General features: G+C 41.0%; 2 protein-coding genes across 5 annotated transcripts in view; one reads left to right on the top strand and one right to left on the bottom strand.

The window, feature by feature from the left end:
* Positions 1-949, bottom strand: part of GSTCD (glutathione S-transferase C-terminal domain containing) — a 56,426-nt gene extending 55,477 nt beyond the window's left edge. The window contains exon 1 of one of the 2 annotated variants that reach the window (XM_083456778.1): positions 810-949. The gene's annotated coding sequence lies outside the window, so the exon portion shown is untranslated. The remainder of the gene's footprint in view (positions 1-809) is intronic. The other variant, XM_083456779.1, reaches the window with a different exon arrangement.
* A 50-nt stretch (positions 950-999) lies between these two features.
* On the top strand, positions 1,000-14,284 carry INTS12 (integrator complex subunit 12). Of its 3 annotated transcripts, none has more exons than XM_083456801.1 (7): positions 1,000-1,137; positions 3,183-3,340; positions 4,385-4,537; positions 5,992-6,179; positions 9,876-10,035; positions 11,589-11,741; positions 13,469-14,284. In XM_083456801.1, the coding sequence occupies exons 2-7, from the start codon at positions 3,191-3,193 to the stop codon at positions 14,045-14,047; spliced, it is 1,383 nt and encodes a 460-aa protein (XP_083312927.1). In that variant the 5' UTR covers positions 1,000-1,137; positions 3,183-3,190; the 3' UTR covers positions 14,048-14,284. The 3 variants fall into 3 exon arrangements, with proteins under 3 accessions (XP_083312927.1, XP_083312926.1, XP_083312928.1); XM_083456800.1 differs by having other exon boundaries at positions 5,989-6,179; XM_083456802.1 differs by lacking the exon at positions 1,000-1,137 and adding an exon at positions 1,660-1,681.
* The last annotated feature ends 3,085 nt before the right edge of the window (positions 14,285-17,369 follow it).

Genomic DNA, 17,369 nt, shown 5'->3' with positions numbered 1-17,369 from the left:
CCACATGTTTAAAAACCGAAGAATGTGCATCTTTCAAAAGTTGCCTGATGTGAAGACATTCAACAGATGCAGCCTTCCACCCAGCTCCACATGCTGGTGGAAAACCCCACCTGTTGAATTTTGGCTGTGCCCGTGAAATCATCTACTTAATAAGCTCACCAGCAGCCGCTATTCAACCGGTGGAGTTTTGTCCCCCCCCCCCAAAAAAAGGGGGGCATGCGTTGTAAGAAAGAAGCTGGCAATCTTATGCTCGGTCCTGCACCAAAGCTCAACCCTGTCTGGAAACCACCCACCTCTCTAAATGAATAGGTAGAAACTAAGTGGAGCCCACTGTGCCCAATTCCTTTGGATGACCATCTCACCTCCAGCAGCAAAAGGAGACTGTAGAGGCAGCAATGGGTCGCTGGCACTAAGCAGCTACAGATTTCTGGGAATCGGGTGGGGAGGGAGGACTAGATCACAACCCTCCACCTACCCACCCCCCTCTTTAAAACAAAACCTAGTCCAGGCATAGGCAAACTCGGCCTTCCAGATGTTTTTGGGACTACAACTCCCATCATCTCTGAGAACTGGTCCTGTTAGCTAGGGATGATGGGAGTTGTAGTCCCAAAACATCTGGAGGGCCGAATATGCCTAAGCTAATCAGAACCGGCCCTGGCTGGGTCTGATGCACTCTGCACGAGCTCAGGAGGCTAGATTGCCCAGAGCACCATAGCCCCCCATGAATTTCAGCCAAAGGGTGGCGCCCAGCTCGCTCTTCGGCCCTCCTCCGTCGCCCCTCTCCCGGGGACCCTCCGCCAGGCGCTTACCCTCAGGAGCTGCTCCCTTATTAGCAGGCAGCCGCCTCCCGGCTTGAAGTCGCAAGCTCCGCCTTTTCCTGCCTTCCGTCATGGCTGCCGCCCGCCGCTTCCGGTGCCTGCCTCCGCGAAGGAGCAAGCGCGGCAGGGCCGGCGGCACCTCCGGGGAGAAAAGCCGGGAGCTTCGCGAGGTGGAGGTCGGGGAAGAGGAGGAGGTTGCGCCGGCCCGACGGAGGCGTCGTCGTCGTCTGCGTGGTTCTCCCGGGCCCTACGAGCGCTCGGCGGGGGAAGAAGGGGCGAGTTTTGTCTACGGGGTTTCCCGGGCGGAGACGCAGCTGAGGTAAAAAGAGCAGGGGCGCTGTCTGAGGAGCGGCAGAGGGACCTAGTCCCGCCTCTCCCGTTAAAGCGCTTCTTCCCCGCCGCATTCAAACACCTCGCTCCCCTAATCTGACAGTTTCTAAAATCCCCGTCTCTCCCGTTAATGTTATTGCCGCTAAACCGCTTTCAGGTGTTGTGGCTTCCCCCTCCCCGCCCCCCTCACAATCAAGCGGTGTATAAAATTTTAGGAAACGAAACAAGCGGTGGTTTGTAACCCGGATGTTGATGCTTGTATAGAATGAATCGAGGCGTTCCTTGCCCGGAATTTGGGTCCGCCTTGTTTCGCTTTCAGGCGACATTACAGCTCTTTATATTGTGTGTTGGAAAAAATGTTAAGATTAAATTTATATACCGCCCTTTATCCGAAGAGCACGGGCGTTTTGCAGCAGAAAAACATAATGCATAACAACAACGAAGCAAATACACTCCCCCCCCCTCCTGCCCTATTACAGTATTTCAATCATCAGCTCCTGCTTTCCACCCCAGTTCTGGTTTGGTTATTTATGGTTTTTGTCGGTTTGTGCTATTAAGATAGGCTTGTATTATAACATTGCAAAACCCAGTGCTTCCCCCCTTTTTTTTTAAAAGGTATGGGGGCTCTCCTTTTGACTCAAGAAAATCACCACCAGGAAAAATAAATACAGTAAATGGACCAAAGTACAAAGATTCACAAAGTGTTTAGGGGTATGCGTACCCCTGCGTCCCTCCAGAAAAAAGCACTGGCAAAACCTAATAAAAATTACTTTAAAAAAAAACACATGACACAGATCAACGCATAGTGTGAAGAGCTTTGTACAAATTAAACGTGTAATCATCGTCATAATTTTATTATTTATACCCCCGCCCATCTGGCCGTTTCCCCCCAGCCACCTTGTTAGGTAGCCACATACATGCACCTGATGTCGATGGGTTGCAAACACATAAGAACACAACACCAAAAAAAGTCTTGTTGGATCAAACCGAAAGGCTCATCTAGTCCAGCATCCTGTTCTTACAGTGGCCAGCCCAATGCCTCTCATTCTGGAGGTAGCCTTGTGCTTGGTAGCTCCTGGTAGCCTTATCCTCCATGAATGTTTCTAAAAACTTTCGAAGCCGTCTAAGAGGATGTCATTATTGCATCTTTTGGCATTACTTGGAGTTCCTGGACCAAGGTCAGGGTGTTAAACGTTGGTATATACCATAGTTTTCTGTGTATGGGTGTTGTCTTATACACAGATAGTGCAGGGGGCGGGGACAGGCGATTGGTTGCAGCCGCGAGCAGGAAATTGTCAGTGGCAATTGGGCACATGATTGGTGGCTGCTGGCGTTGAGCAGGGAGACGATTGGTGACTTGCCAACACCTGCGATTGGCAGTGCAGTGTCAGTCAGGCGGGTGTGCGATTTTCGGCAATCCCCCCTCCCCCAGAAAAGCTCAACCCCCAATAGCTCAACAACTCTGGGCAATCTCCCCCCATTTTCTTTATTTGGAGTCCCCAAAAATAGGTGTTGTCTTATACATGGGGGCGTGTTATACACGGAAAAATACTGTAGTATAGATTGAGACCAGAACAGTGTGGGGCTTGAGAAATAACCTTGCCCCAGATATGACTTTAGTCTATGGAACTTGCACTGTTAGAGATGCTAAATAACCCTAGCCACGCACTTAGTGCAGTGGCATCTACACTTTGAAACTGCTCACCTATAAACAGCAGACAGGCGCCTTCACTGTAATCTTGTTTTATTTTCTGTAAATTGATTAGCGGTTTTATTTACAATCAAGTAAATACATTGTTTTAAAGAAAATAATTATAAGCTGCAACTTTCTTGAGTAACTTGAGTTAGTTACTGGGACTGTCAGATTCAAAAGTCTTGCAACCTATATTCTAAATGCACAGTATTATTTCCAGAAACTGTTTTATTTTTGCTAAGAATAAGGTGACAGATTTCCTCTTAAGAAACTTGTACTTTTTGAGGGGAGCATATATTTGTTTAAAGTTCTGCTCTTTCATTATTTATTTTCATTTAAAGATACTGCTATGGCTGCTACTCTGAACTTGGAGCTAGACCCCATATTCCTGAAAGCTCTGGGCTTTCTGCATTCAAAGAGCAAGGATTCAGCTGAAAAGCTAAAAGCACTACTGGATGAATCTTTGTCTAGGGGGATTGACTATCGCCCATCACAGAAGGTACTGGAGTGAATGAATGAAATGTGTTCGATATATTTGTGCTATATATAACTTCTGAAATGGGAGGCTCTTTCCTATTACTTGAGGAAGCCAGTAAGAATTGAAAAGAACTTCAAAAATAATCAGTATCTACTTTTATTTGTCCATACATTTGCATTCTGATCCAGTACATGTATATTCAGAGGTGAGCCCCACTGGGTTCAACGGGCTTATTTCTTGTTAAGACTGCTTGGGACTTAGAATCCTATTCCGAATATTAGAAATCAATGAAAAATAGAATTTGTAGCCGGTGAGCAGAATGTGGCTCAAGTAAGTTAGCAGCGGTGGTGGTGCTGTGAGTCATGTTTCAGGTTCTTTAAAGCACAGGAACAAGAACTGCTGTTATAACAGACCTACCAGATTTCTTTCATCTGGGCTCCAGAAGGCCATTTTAATGGTTCTGATGCGTTGCTACTGCCATCAGCATTGTTACTTGTTCCTTCACTAGTAAAGGGTTGACCAGTGGGTAAGTTCTGCTTAGCCTTTGTAGTACCACGAGTGATAGATTGACCTGGTAGCTGATTTCATTGTTGACTTGGGATGTAAAGATAAAACCTGATAGCAGAGGAGAGAGAAGTTCTGACTTGCATAGTAGAAGTGCTGACATTAGTGTCAGAATGGCCCAGATCCTTAGCATACACAGGCTGCTGCCATCTTCTACTTAAATAATTTTGTGTAGGATTGGCGTGTAAGTGACTGAACCGAAAAACCCCTGCTGCTTTTAAAATGCCTATACTATCTGTATTAAAGAATCTCGATTTCCTCTGCTTGCTTTGGTACTTTAGGGCAGGGGTAGCCAACATGGTGCTCCCTGGATGCTATGTATGGCAGTTCCCATCCTCCTTGACAACTGGCTGTGCTGGCAGGGGAAAATGGTATTTGGGGTTGGGGTAACATTTTAAGGTTTGTCACCTCTCAAAGTGAAAACAAAATTGTTTTGATCTGAGCATAGCAACTATATCTAATATTACCATTAATACAACATTATTGTTATGCTTTATACAGGAGGTAGATCAGCCCAAAGTATCTATTACAAAACCAGTTTCTGTTAAGCAAGAGCCTAAGGCTTCCTCAAACCTTCCTTCAGGTAGCAATAATGGCAAGCCCATTGCGGCCGAAAAGGTGAAAAAAGAAGCGGAGAAGAGGTCTGCTGATAAAGTAAGTTCTACTGCTACATGTAAAGCATTATTTGGATAGGAATTTTAAGGGTTACATATTTGTATTTGCAAAAACTGACTCTTTATTATTTCTTGCTTTGGGGGTGGTATTAATCCTTGTGTATGAATGTGTTCTGCTTTGCTAGCTGTGTCCTCTCCATAGTTAATTGCTCACTTCTTTCAAGAGTAGGAGCTGTGTGCTTTCTCTTCTATGCAGATTGTTTAGTTTTCAAAGGGTGCCCTTTTCCTTGTCTACAAATTCCTTAGCAGCTTTCCAGTGCTGCAGGCTGACAAGCAAGCATGTTAATTTTGCTTGGGCTTTGTTTATTTTGCCTCGCTTGCAATCTCACTTTACCCACCACTGTTTTTGACTGCATGACAGCAGGGCTTCTATTTAATGCAAGGCTGTAATTAAATCTAGCTGGTGCTAGCATGGAAATTAAGAGCAAGAATGATGGGCCTGGGAGCATCTTAGTTCAGCCATGAAGTTGCTTGGGTAGCCTTAGATTAACCACTACCTCTCAGCCTCAACAAACTTGCCCCATTTATAATATGAGGTAAGAATACTGGTGTGCCATGCATACCAGGGTAACAAACAGATATAGAGCATCCATGTAGGAATGAAGTGCTCTTAATAAATCAGGAAAATCGCTTTAGTATTCATAAGTAAGAATTCATTTCATTTTAAGGGACCTACAAACTTGGTAAGGCATTTAATCCAGAAGATTAAGTTATGAATAATACACCTGATCTTCAGATGATCCATTCTGCTTCATATTATTGGTAATGGAGTAAGATCAGAGTAATACTAAACTATGAATCTGCTGGAAGAAAAAGCCTGAGGCACTTTTTCCAAATGCTTTAAGCAACAACAGCAAACTACTTTGATTTCAATGTGCCAGTACACTTTGGTTCCTTTTACAGTGGCAATAAATGTTTATCAGTATTACAGTGGTGCCCCGCAATACGAATGCCTCGCAAGACGAAAAACTCGCTAGACGAAAGAGTTTTCCGTTTTTTGAGTCGTTCCGCAAGACGAATTTCCCTATGGGCTTGCTTCGCAAGATGAAACGTCTTGCAAGTTCTTGCGAGTTTGTTTCCTTTTTCTTAAAGCCGCTAAGCCGTTAATAGCCGCTAAGCCGCTAATAGCTGCTAAGCCGCTAATAGCCGTGCTTCACAAGACGAAGAAACCGCAAGACGAAGAGACTCGCGGAACGGATTCATTTCGTCTTGCGAGGCACCACTGTACTGGATTTCTGTAATTTTCAGAGCACCTCACATTCTACATAATTTGGAGAAATGGGGGGGGGAGGTTATGTTAATGAATGTAATGCATTCTGTAAATTTTGTGTTATGCAATGAATATGCTTTCTTTCAATTATAAACTGATTTCCTATTTACTTGCTCGAAGCTTTCATGTTTTCACTATCACTGTGTGTGTATATCATTCAGCAGATAAAGCTGGAAAGCAGTGAAGGAGTTGACATGCCAAAGAAACCAAGACTAGAAAAGCCAGAGGCTCGTTCATCCCCAATCACAGTACAGACTAGCAAGGATTTGGCCATGGCAGACCTTTCAAGTTTTGAAGAAACTAGTGCTGATGATTTTGCCATGGAGATGGGTTTGGCTTGTGTTGTTTGCCGGTGAGTTTGGTAAAATTTGGCAATTGCAGCAGATTTATAGGGTGTAATTGACCATTTTGTTGTCAATTCTAAATAGTTACTTTTCTTTATAGGCCAAGCGGTACTTTCTAATAGGATTTTCCTATGGTTCATGAGACCTAAAAATAATAAATAATAAATTATGTCTGTAGTTTTCAGACTAGCAGCCCAAGCTTGTGCATGCTCACTTTTAGGTAAATATCACTGAGTAAAAAATGATTTACTCCCAGGTAAGTGGGTATAAGAATGTAGCCTTAAATCACTTTGTTGTTGTGTTTGTGGTTGGTGAGGGTATTTTGTGGGCGTGCATAAGTTTTGTTTTTAAGCATATGGGTATTCAGTTCTAACTGAATGTTCATGCTGCTGTTTTAATGCAGTATGAGAAACAAGTTCACATTGCACAGCAATATATTAAGTTAATGGAAAAAAAGAAATATTTGGGTCAAAATCTGTCCTCTACTTCAGCTACTAATGTCATAGTCGCTTTGGGTTTGCAGAAGATGCCTTTGTGAAATGCACTGCAACTTGAAAATCTTAAAATCTCAGGTATCTTTCAGATATTAAAGACTTTTGACTTCACCAAGCAAAGGAATAGGGCTGTGTTCAGTCTTCAAATTGCTCGCTTCAGAAGTTCACCCAAAGTAATCTCATTGAATTCTAGGTTACTTCTCTTGAGTAAATATGACTGAAGGGGGTGGGGTGGCAGCCTGGGCTTAGACAATTGTTGAATTTAACTTTATGTATGCATATAGGCTAACCAGAGGCATGAAACTGTCAGTAGTAGAATAAGTATAAATATAAAAACCATGGTAGTCTGTAGGGAGACCTTAAATAGCTTTTCTGCTTAACAAATATTGTTAAGCCACTCTCTGGTTTCCAAGTGTAACTAAATATTCAAAAGCAAAATGTTCTTTGTGATTTGCAAGTGGCACTTCAATCCTGTCGAAGTAGAGGATTTATTAGGGAGAAACCTATATACCTTTTCAAGAACTCTTCTATATCATACCATATATATTAATGATACTGTGTTTTATTTAAGGCATCAAACTCTTTCAACTGTTTCCATTTCAAACCAGCTTCAAATGAAATTTGGTTTTCACAATTTTTGTCACACAAAGTTTTTATGTTTCATTTGGCGTGGAATTTTGAAAATCTCACCAGTTATTATTTTATAGATTTAAAATATGAAGGTATGTGTCATATAGTTGGAAGATCTTAAAATTTTGTGATCCAGTTTATTTTATTTTATTTTTTTAAGAAACTGTAGCTGCTCTATTTAGCAGTCAAGGCTGTAAATCCCTAGCACATTTCCTAGGAAGTAAGCTCAGCCTGCTTAGAATCACACTGCACATACTCCAGAATTGGCACAAGATTTTTCTGATTTGTTTTAAAATTAGCCCACCTTTTTAAAAAAACTGTTTCTGAAGCCATCTGAATATTATCTTCTGTCTTCATTTTCCTGTTAAATAAAGGAATAGCATATTTCTCTTACCACATCCACCTGCAAATAGAGTTTCCATGGTTACCTATGTACCTGTACCATGGGGATATGTGCCAGAGCAGCTTAGAAGTAACCTGATTTGTCATCTAAAAGTAGTAACGGTTTGGGAAATTGTGTTTGGCTGACTCCAAGCCATATTTCCCTTAACATATAGTCTCTAAATTGTCATTTATATATTTTTCCAAGAGAAGAACCACCTCCCCTGACATAGTAGTAACGTTTTAACTGTTAAAAACATAGCACCTTGACTACTTTGATCAAAGCTGCTGCTAGAATTATCCCATTTTGCATAACAATACATTAGGATAATGCCTTTTAATTCTGTATGCCTTCTTTCCCCCTTTACATCCTGTGCAAACTTCTGGGTGACATCTAGCAGCGGGCAGACTTCCACTCACAGAGAGGGACTTCTTTTCCTCTTTGTCACATTTTAGGACCCTGTATGTCCCCAAAATCTGCTCCAGCCGGTTGGGGGTGACCCAGGAGCAGATTTGGGGGCCTGCAGGAGGCAACAAAGGGAAGAAGAGAAAGGGGAAGTACTGTTGTGCAAGATGGAGTCTGTTGCACAGTCTTGCTCACGTTGTTGTCTCTCACTGTTTCTTCTTGGAGGTCTTCTTTTTTAATCTGTCATTATTCTAAGATTTGGCTCTTCTTCCACAACTAAATCAGTTATTTGTTGTAATTGGGCTCTCCTTGCTCTAATGTCTTCCATTATCTAAATGGACTGAATCCAGTCTTCAAACTGTATAACTTGTGTTGACAGTTTGGACAGTTTTCTTCCCAGTTAGATTTACATAACTCAGATAGTAGCAGTCAGCACTGAATACAAGAGTAATAAAATAAGAATTAGTCATGATAGTAATAGTTCAGTTTCTATCTTACTTTGCCGCTTTGGAAACAGCTGACCTTGGTACAGATACTTCAATGACTGCTTGATATGACTCTGGGCTCAAGGCCAAACCTGCTTTGGGGAAAGAATATATTTCTCTCCCCCCGCCCCTTTTTTTTTTATTATGAGGAAATCAAAATAGCTATACTTTTTATATAAATGATTTGGTAGCATAATAGCACATCTAGAGTGGATAAAGTCTGCCACATAGATCTGGAGATTTTTGTGAAGGGTATCTTCCCAAAAAAATTTTTTTAAGGAACCCTTTGTAACTTCCTTATTTTTGGGCAGAATTGGATGAAATTTGCAGACATCCTGAGGAGTTTTATGGAAGATTCAATCTATCCTAGTATTTTATGGGCAATTTGTATGAAACCATCTTAAATGAGAGAGATACCCATTGGTAATAAACCAAGTATATCTAGTGCTTTTCATACTACACAGCTTTTTAAACTTGATTTTTTGGGGGGAGGTGAAAAGTAAAGAGAATCATTTTCTTCCCGGTGGCTTTGTGGGCAGCAATTCATTATTAGTGTATCTAGGCACACAGAGCAAGCAAAATGTTTTGAGTTAGGGAGCAGGCTGGCACGGGCAAGTTTCCTCCTTTTGTACAGAAACAGGCTTGCCAGGGCATATTCTGTTCTCTGAGGAAAGATCCTATAATCCTTAGCTTCTTTTTCGCCTCATACCCACTTTTAGATGGTTTAGGTTCCTCAGAGTTGGGGCCCTCTTCTGAATGTAGGCTTCATTGTCATGCACATGGATGTTGTTCTGCTGAGAAGTATTAAGAATAGCCCTTTGGAGGCAGCTTTGCAAACACCCAGACTCTGTTTTGAGAGGAAATGTTAGCTGTTTGACAGTGGAACGGACTCTCCTCCCCCTACTCGTGAGGTGGTGGACTCTGCTTCCTTGGAGGTTTGGATGGCCATTTGTCATGTATGATTTAGTTGAGATTCCTGGAAACTTCCTCAGGAGTCAGCAAACTTTTTCAGCAGGGGGCTGGTCCACTGTCCCTCAGACCTTGTGGGGGACTGGACTATATTTTGAAGGAAAACGAATTTCTATGCCCCACAAATAACCCAGAGATGCATCTTAAATAAAAGGACACATTCTACTCATGTAAAAACACGCCGACTCCTGGACCGTCCGCGGGCCGGATTGAGAAGGCGATTGGGCCAGATCCGGCCCCCAGGCCTTAGTTTGGCTACCCATGGACTAGATGAACCTCAGGATCCCTTCCAACTCTACAATTCTATGACTCTTGGGCCATACATTTTGTGCTTTGCAGACAAATGACGGTTACTTCAGGAAATCCATTAGTAGAGTGCCAGGAATGTCATAATCTCTACCATCAAGATTGCCATAAACCTCAAGTGACAGACAAAGAAGTGAATGATCCTCGCCTAGTGTGGTATTGTGCTCGATGTACCAGACAAATGAAAAAAATGGTAAGAAGTTTCCCCCCTTAGAATAATTGATAGCATGCACTGAGCCACTAATTGGGTTCTTTAAGTAAGGAATTTCTTGACTAAATATAAAAAAGGGGAATTAGAAGGGAGGAGGGTTGATGGAATACATTTTCCCCCTATATTGATTTATTGTCAAGTAAGAAATGCCTTAATAAATAGTTATATATGCTTTTTGAAGTCTGCTGGTGTATTTTTAGCTGCTGCTGTATTGATTTTTATATCTTAATATTTCCCATGCCAAAGGTAGGTGTTTGGATTACAAAAAATGTAAAAGTCAGGCAAAGTCATTGGAGCACGGGAAGAAGGAATCAGCTAAATGAATCAATAACCCCCTACTCTGTGCACTTATGTCCTGAATGGATTGCTCTCTGCAAATTATCTTTTAAGTAAGAGAAAGTAACAAATATTGGGCTACATTAACCATCTTTAGCTCCCATAGAATCTTTATCTTTCATAGAAGATGAAAGGCTTCTGTTTCATTGCTTCTCTCTGGGGACATACCATTTTGCATCTTAATTGAAGATATGGGAAGAATATACAATTCCTGCAATTTTAAAAGTTGGTTAATAGAAGGAACATTTCAGGGTTAGAAAAAAATGCGCTTCTCGTAATTTTAATTTTAAAAAAACAACAACCATGAAAGAATCACTCAAATTACAGATAAACTCCTGTATCTTACTTTTGAAATCATATAATACTTAGCTTAGATGCTAATGTCCACTTCGGCAATTGTTTGAGGCTTCATTAATTGCTGTTTATGAAGCCATGAATGAACTTTGGAGCTAAGAACTCATCCCCTTGTCCATTTTTTCCCTTCCATCACATACTAACTTTAGTGCAAAGATCCTGGCTTGCATTAGGACAGAGTTGCCAGTTACATCTGAACCATCTTAGCATTAGGTCAACAAACCAGGAAACCATAATCTGAACTGGGCCATTGACTGATAAAACAGCAATATGACCTAGTCTGTTTTAAAAACAAGCAAACTTTGTAATGTTAAAAAATTAAAATGTTGACTTATTTCTTCCTAGATTGCACCAGCCAACAAATGTACTATTTGAAGGACCTCATCCTTTAATATGTTGGGATGGGGTGTTGACATTTGAATGGGAATTGCACTGCTCATTGCATTTGCTATTCTGCAATTAGGAATAAATTCATATAACCCTGTCTTTCTAATGACTTGTTTGACTTTTGTGATTGATGCCAAAAGAGCAAAACCAGACCTATTATTAGAATCCACCCCATACTATTTTCCAGTTCTGTTTCTTTTGACTAAATGCTTCCACCTTACCCACTTGTACTTTTTCCATTTTCCTTGCCATTCTTGCTGCTCTTTTCCCAAATTTGAGTTCTTGATTTATGTGCCCATTCTCAAACCTTTTATTTCCATGCAGCTTAAAATTCCACACTCATTTTTGTTTCAACTGTTTCTCATGTCCAGTGATGAATATTTCCATTGACATTGCTAAGGCATTTCATTTTCTTTTTAATTCCATATAAAGAATAATAACATATGTAATTTATACAGGCTCAGAAAACGCAGAAGCCTTCTCAGAAGCCAGCCCCTGCTGTAGTTTCAGTGGCTCCAGCTGTGAAAGACCCGCTGATAAAGAAACCAGAAATTAAACTAAAGATGGAGACAACGTCAACTTTCCTAGCTTTTAAGAGGACAGAAGTCAAGGTACAGTACATTTGTTTTGTGGAAAAAATAAGTTATTTTATTGTGTTTAGCACAGGTCCCTCCCCCCCCCCCCATATCACACAAACCTCATTAGAATCCAAAACTGAAGCACTTTTATTTTACACTACTAGTTTGTCCATAATTCTGAATGGGTGATAAAATATCTCTTCCATTTGGATAGCAGCCCTCAATAAAATACTGAATTCATCCTTTCTAATTTATAAGAATCATTTTGTGTTTGATTTGGTAGACTGAAGGGGTAATCTGCGTTTCTTCCGAGGCTTAGATAAGATGTAAGAATAATTTTGGCTGTTCTTTTCATCCTACTTGTGGGGAATGCAGATAGGTTGGAAGGGCCTAATTGATTTATACTGGAATTTATAAATCACTTTTCCACTTCATACTGATATATAATAAAATAATTAAAATTCAGTTTTGAACAGTTGAAATAATAATTAAAACTAAAACTAGTCTTATCTCACTATCAGCTGAAGAAGTGATGAAAACAAGCCAGGGGGATAGCTAACAGAGACTGTAATAAAAGCCTTGGCTTCTGCTATTGGCTTTCTGGATTAGGAAGCTTTCCAAGGCTTAAGCTGACAAGCTCCAAGGCTGCACAGCTTCATTTTTTCCAAAGCTTAAGGGCATCGCTGGGCTTGCCCACCAGTAACTGAAACCTTACAGAATCCCTGTTTTGTTTAAGCTGAAATTAGTATGTAGGATTTTTGAACAAATGGAAAAGAGGACTTTTTTCAGCCAATCTAATATTGTAGTGTAGCATAGTCAACACTGCAAATCAATTCAGACCTGGAGGCAGGGGGGAAAGATTTAATTTTCAAAGAGTTCTCTAATAACACGTGTAATTATTGACCCATTTCCGAATCTGTTGGGAGTTTTAAGAAATGATCTTTAGAAACAAAGATCAAGAAGTTCAACATTGCCATGTTCTTATACAGCATCCATTCATTTCCATGGGAAATTGTGCAGCAGAATTCCTAGCTGATTGTGCCCAAAGTTTGTGCAAGTGTGATCTATGTTGAGCCAAAGTGTAGATGAGTTCTTTAGTAGGTTTTTCATGGTGATTGCCTTCCAAACAATTTGTCAGAAGCCTGGGCAAATATTTGCAAGGCATTGCAGACAGCCAACTTTACTGTCTATTAAGGCTAAATGGAAGCAATTCCCTTTTTCAAAACATGCAAAACAGATGAAGTCTGTATCTGGGAATTCACATTTGTTGTCCTGATAACAGCAATTTCAGGTAATAGAAGAATAGCCATGGATTATGTTTATCTTTTTAATTCCCAAGTGCTGAAGTTTCTTAGGTCCTGCAGATTGTTTTGTCATTTTTACATCCAAGTGAAGGATCATTGTGCTTATTTAATTCTTAGGTAAAAATGTTGGTGTTGTCTTAACCTGGAGAATTAAGATATACCTGCCGCTTTGTGCCCTCTGGTTTTTTGATCAAGGTGATTTGGGATAATACACTACTTCCTAGATTCTTCTGTTTCAGTGTATCTGAAGAAGCGTGCATGCACACAAAAGCTTATACCAAGAACAAACTTAACTGGTCTTTAAGGTGCTACTGGACATTTTTTTTATATATTACACTACTTCCTTGTTGATTTATTTTCTAATACCAAGAATGTGAAAAATATTATTCATGCTGGTCTGTGTTCTGCAAGGATCAGCTTTAACTAATGTGGAGTTTGTATTGGTCTTTATTTTAGACTTCGGCAGCTATTTCTGGTAACTCCAACAGTGCCAACGTTTCCTCCTCGTCAACCAGTGGCCTTACAGGATGGGCAGCTTTTGCAGCAAAAACATCCTCCGCAGGTCCATCAACAGCCAAGTTGGGATCCACAACCCAGAGTACTAGCAGCAAGCCAGCTACTGCCTCAAATAATCAAAAACCTGTGGGTTTGTCAGGGTTGGCGACAGCCAAAGCAGGGCTAGGCTCAAAAATAGCAACGCCTAACAGTGGCACAACTCCTGTTCCGTTTAAGCCCCTGCCCCCTCTCACGTTGGGAAAAACAGGTCTCTGCCGTTCAGTTAGCAGTGACAATGTAAGCAAAATAGGGCTCCCGAGTCCAAGCAGTTCAGCTCCAAGTATCAGCCAAGCTGCTGGTGGAAACGGAAGTGGTGGAACAGCAGGCAGCAGTGGGAGCAGCACCAGCAAAGCAAATGCAGAATCTGGCAATCAGTCCCCTTCTCTGAAGGGTCCTACTTCTCAAGAATCACAACTCAACGCTATGAAAAGGTTACAGATGGTAAAGAAGAAAGCTGCTCAAAAGAAGCTAAAGAAATAATAGAAGTATCTGATGAAGTGCAAGCATGTCTCTGGGATCAGTTGAACAAGAGAGTAATAAAGTCCTATAATAAAAGCTACAATCAGATGTCTTTATTTGGTGGCAGCAGTTGTGCTTTCAAGTCGAAGCAGAATTGGATTTTCAGGTAATGCCATATTCTGAACCTGCTTTAGGCCCGAAGCCTAAAAGTATGAACTATTTCTTTAAAATATTTCAATAAAAATATTGTTTGAAATACATGTGACTTAGCACTTTTCTCTATAATTCCTCTAAGAGGAGTTCATATAGGAGGGGAGGAGCTGTCTTAATGCCAGCTTTCCACACATTTTTGTGATTTTCACCATGCAACAACAAGCCTTTTATTTTTGTGAACATCTCAGATTGCATGGGCAGTTATGTACCGATTGAGATTTATTTAAATGGTGGGCTACACTCACACCCAATGATGTGGCTTTCACATTAGGACTTGCCTTCCCTCCTCACCCATACAGCCCCCTCCTGTGAGCATCCTTTACCTCCTCTTAAGTGTGGAGGCATCTTATAGAGTACAAAGGGGGTTGAGATTGAGAGAGCATAACCATTGGGAGGGCAGGCAGATATCATCGCCTGATAAACAACTTTATTTGAAGGTAAGGAAAATAAAAGTTTTTTCAGATTTGTAGAGAAAGTGGAATAGGATGCTTGACAAGTGCAAGTCAACAGCTGTGTAAGAGGAGCAAGCACAAGAATGAAAAAAGGTGTACTTTGTTTTTTAAAGGTCCTGTCCTTTAATAGCAGCAATAAAAATGCATGCAAATGACTGCTGTCATAAAGTATTGAAACCTGTTTTTTGTTTTATGACACATGTCAAGATCCATGATTTGCAACAAAATGATCACCTAAGATAATCACAACACAGCAAGCATTTAGACAACAAATATTTGTAAAAATACATTTTATTAAAAGCAAATACCGTATTACTCTGAGTCACGGACATTGCTGTAGTTTAAATTCACAGTAATAAATCTCTAGTCATACAGGCTTTGTCCGAATAATATTTGCTGTAGAAGGAGCTAAGCTTTTCATTTGTGTTTTGATGAACACTTTTGAATGCAAAGGCATTCTTTAGGATTATAATTGAGATCACAAAAAGATGGTAATATAAACATTCGTGAAAGGAATAAGTAAAGATAGTGTTTGGCCTAGATTCTTTGTGTGTCATCAGAATAAGAAGGTGTATATGCAGACATTGGTTTACCAAAGACATCCATGAATATCCATAACAATATTTTGATGGCAATCAGCTCTGATTGAAATGAATAGTGCTTCACACAATGCATTCCATGAGCAATTGCTGCACAAGCACCTTTCAACTGCAGGGTTATTATTTTTTATTATTTTTGCTTTAGCTTTGCTCCTATTCAGCTGAATGAGGCTCCCAATTGTTCAGTTAATTTGATTCTTGATCCTCAAGAATAAACTAAAATACAGTCACACTTCAGACATGACCACAGTTCAGATTGACCAATTGTGTTCCTACCATGATCCCAGTTATTTAGGCTGTTGATGCTATTAGGGTTGCCAGATCCAGACTCAGACAGCTCCTCTGCATTCAAATTACATAGAGGGGCAAACTTTGTTTTTCCGTGGTGATGAAAAAACGTGTAACAGAATTTGTATTTCTTTACTACTGCTTAGCAGGGGTGGGCAACCTAAGGCCCATGGGCCACAAGCAGCCCACAGGAGTTGTTTTACAGGCCCACAAGCCACCCCAGAAACAAGCCACCCGCTCAGCAAGTTCCCGCACGCGGTGCGGAGACTCATTTCCGCGGTGCCAGAAACTCTGTGCGCAGACAACGGAAATCGCGCGCCCATTATCTGGCCCACGGAGGGGGCTCCACAGCAGTGAACCGGCCCAGGCAAGGTAAACCTTGCTGACCCCTGGCCTATAGCACAGTAATCCCCAAAGAGTCTACACGCTGAATCTGGAGTTATTTGCTGAATTCATCTGCTTTTATAAGAAAATAAATACGTTCAACTAGATATACTATATGGTATGTTTCATGCAAGCCCATCATAAGAGTGAATTCTTGAAACATAAACACATTCTAGACTCCATTGTCTGTGGTTGGCAACCAACTCCTTACGATTCTCCTTGAATGAAATTGAGTTAGAATAGAATTCCTTATGCATCTTTAACAAATCTAGCTGAAACAACTGTCCTTCATTCCTCCTTAATCTGACACCCAGTAGGTAAAGGCACATTCAATGGCTTGTGGATCTTTATTTCTGGCTTGAGCTAAACATTTTTAACATGACAAGTGCCTGGAAACTAGAGACTTTAAATATCATATTTCAACACCTCAAAAATGAAATCCTGAAAATAACTCTTTGTCACAGATAACATTATACCCTTTCAGGGTCTCAAAAACTCCCGCGGATAAATACAATAAAAATAATATCAAATTGTCGGCCCAACTGTTTCTTCTTGGCCTCCAGAGCTTCATCAGTGTGTGAGTTCAGTCCTTTGCACACCGTTCAGCGGCTGCTGGAGGAAGGGAAAACTGCTTCATCCCATTTTGAAATGTAAAGCATACCATAAACAAAATGGCTGCCCTCTCTTCTCTCTCTCCCTTGGGAGGGCTGCCATCCTTCTCCCTCATGTGGATTTTCTGGTGTCTGTCAAGGTGCTCCTTTCGGGTGAAGGCTTTCCCACATTCGGGGCATCGATAGGGCCGCTCTGCCGTATGGCTATTCAGGTGCGCTGTCAGGGTGTGCTTCCGCTGGAAGCACATCCCACACTCGGAGCATTTAAAAGGCCTTTCTCGCAGGTAGGCCTTTGGGTGCTTCCAGCCTTTCAGCAAAGGAATGCTTTCTTCATTACGAACCATTTGGTATATAAACAAAAGACAGTGCAACAGATAAGGGTAGTCAACTCAACCACATAGGGCTTTTAAGCTTCATAATCCCCATTAAGATTCAGAAAAGCGGGACAGCATCAAGCAGATACTTCATTCCACCCCCATTTCTCAATTTGAAAGACAGGTAGCATTATTTACAAATCCATGTTTGTTTTCTAGTCTGCTGAATTTCACTGTCACTGCAAAAACATTGGTGTGAGCATTCTGTTTATTACAGAAACTGCAAATGCTTAAATGCATGATAGACTTTCCCCTGGGCAGCCTTCCGTGTGTGTTAAGAGACAACAGACACACTTAGTAAAAAATAATAATTTTTAAAAGCCCAAATTCAAAACTCTTTTAGGGGCCCAATGTATTCCTTCTTATCACAAGGCAATCAAATTGGTGCCATGCACTAAATGTCTGGAATACCTATCCTCTGC

The sequence above is a fragment of the Podarcis tiliguerta genome, assembly GCF_965153285.1.
Source record: "Podarcis tiliguerta genome assembly, chromosome: 9".
Lineage (NCBI taxonomy): Eukaryota > Metazoa > Chordata > Lepidosauria > Squamata > Lacertidae > Podarcis > Podarcis tiliguerta.
The sequence above is the reverse complement of the archived record's forward strand: the minus strand, read 5'-3'. Positions and strand labels throughout refer to the sequence as shown.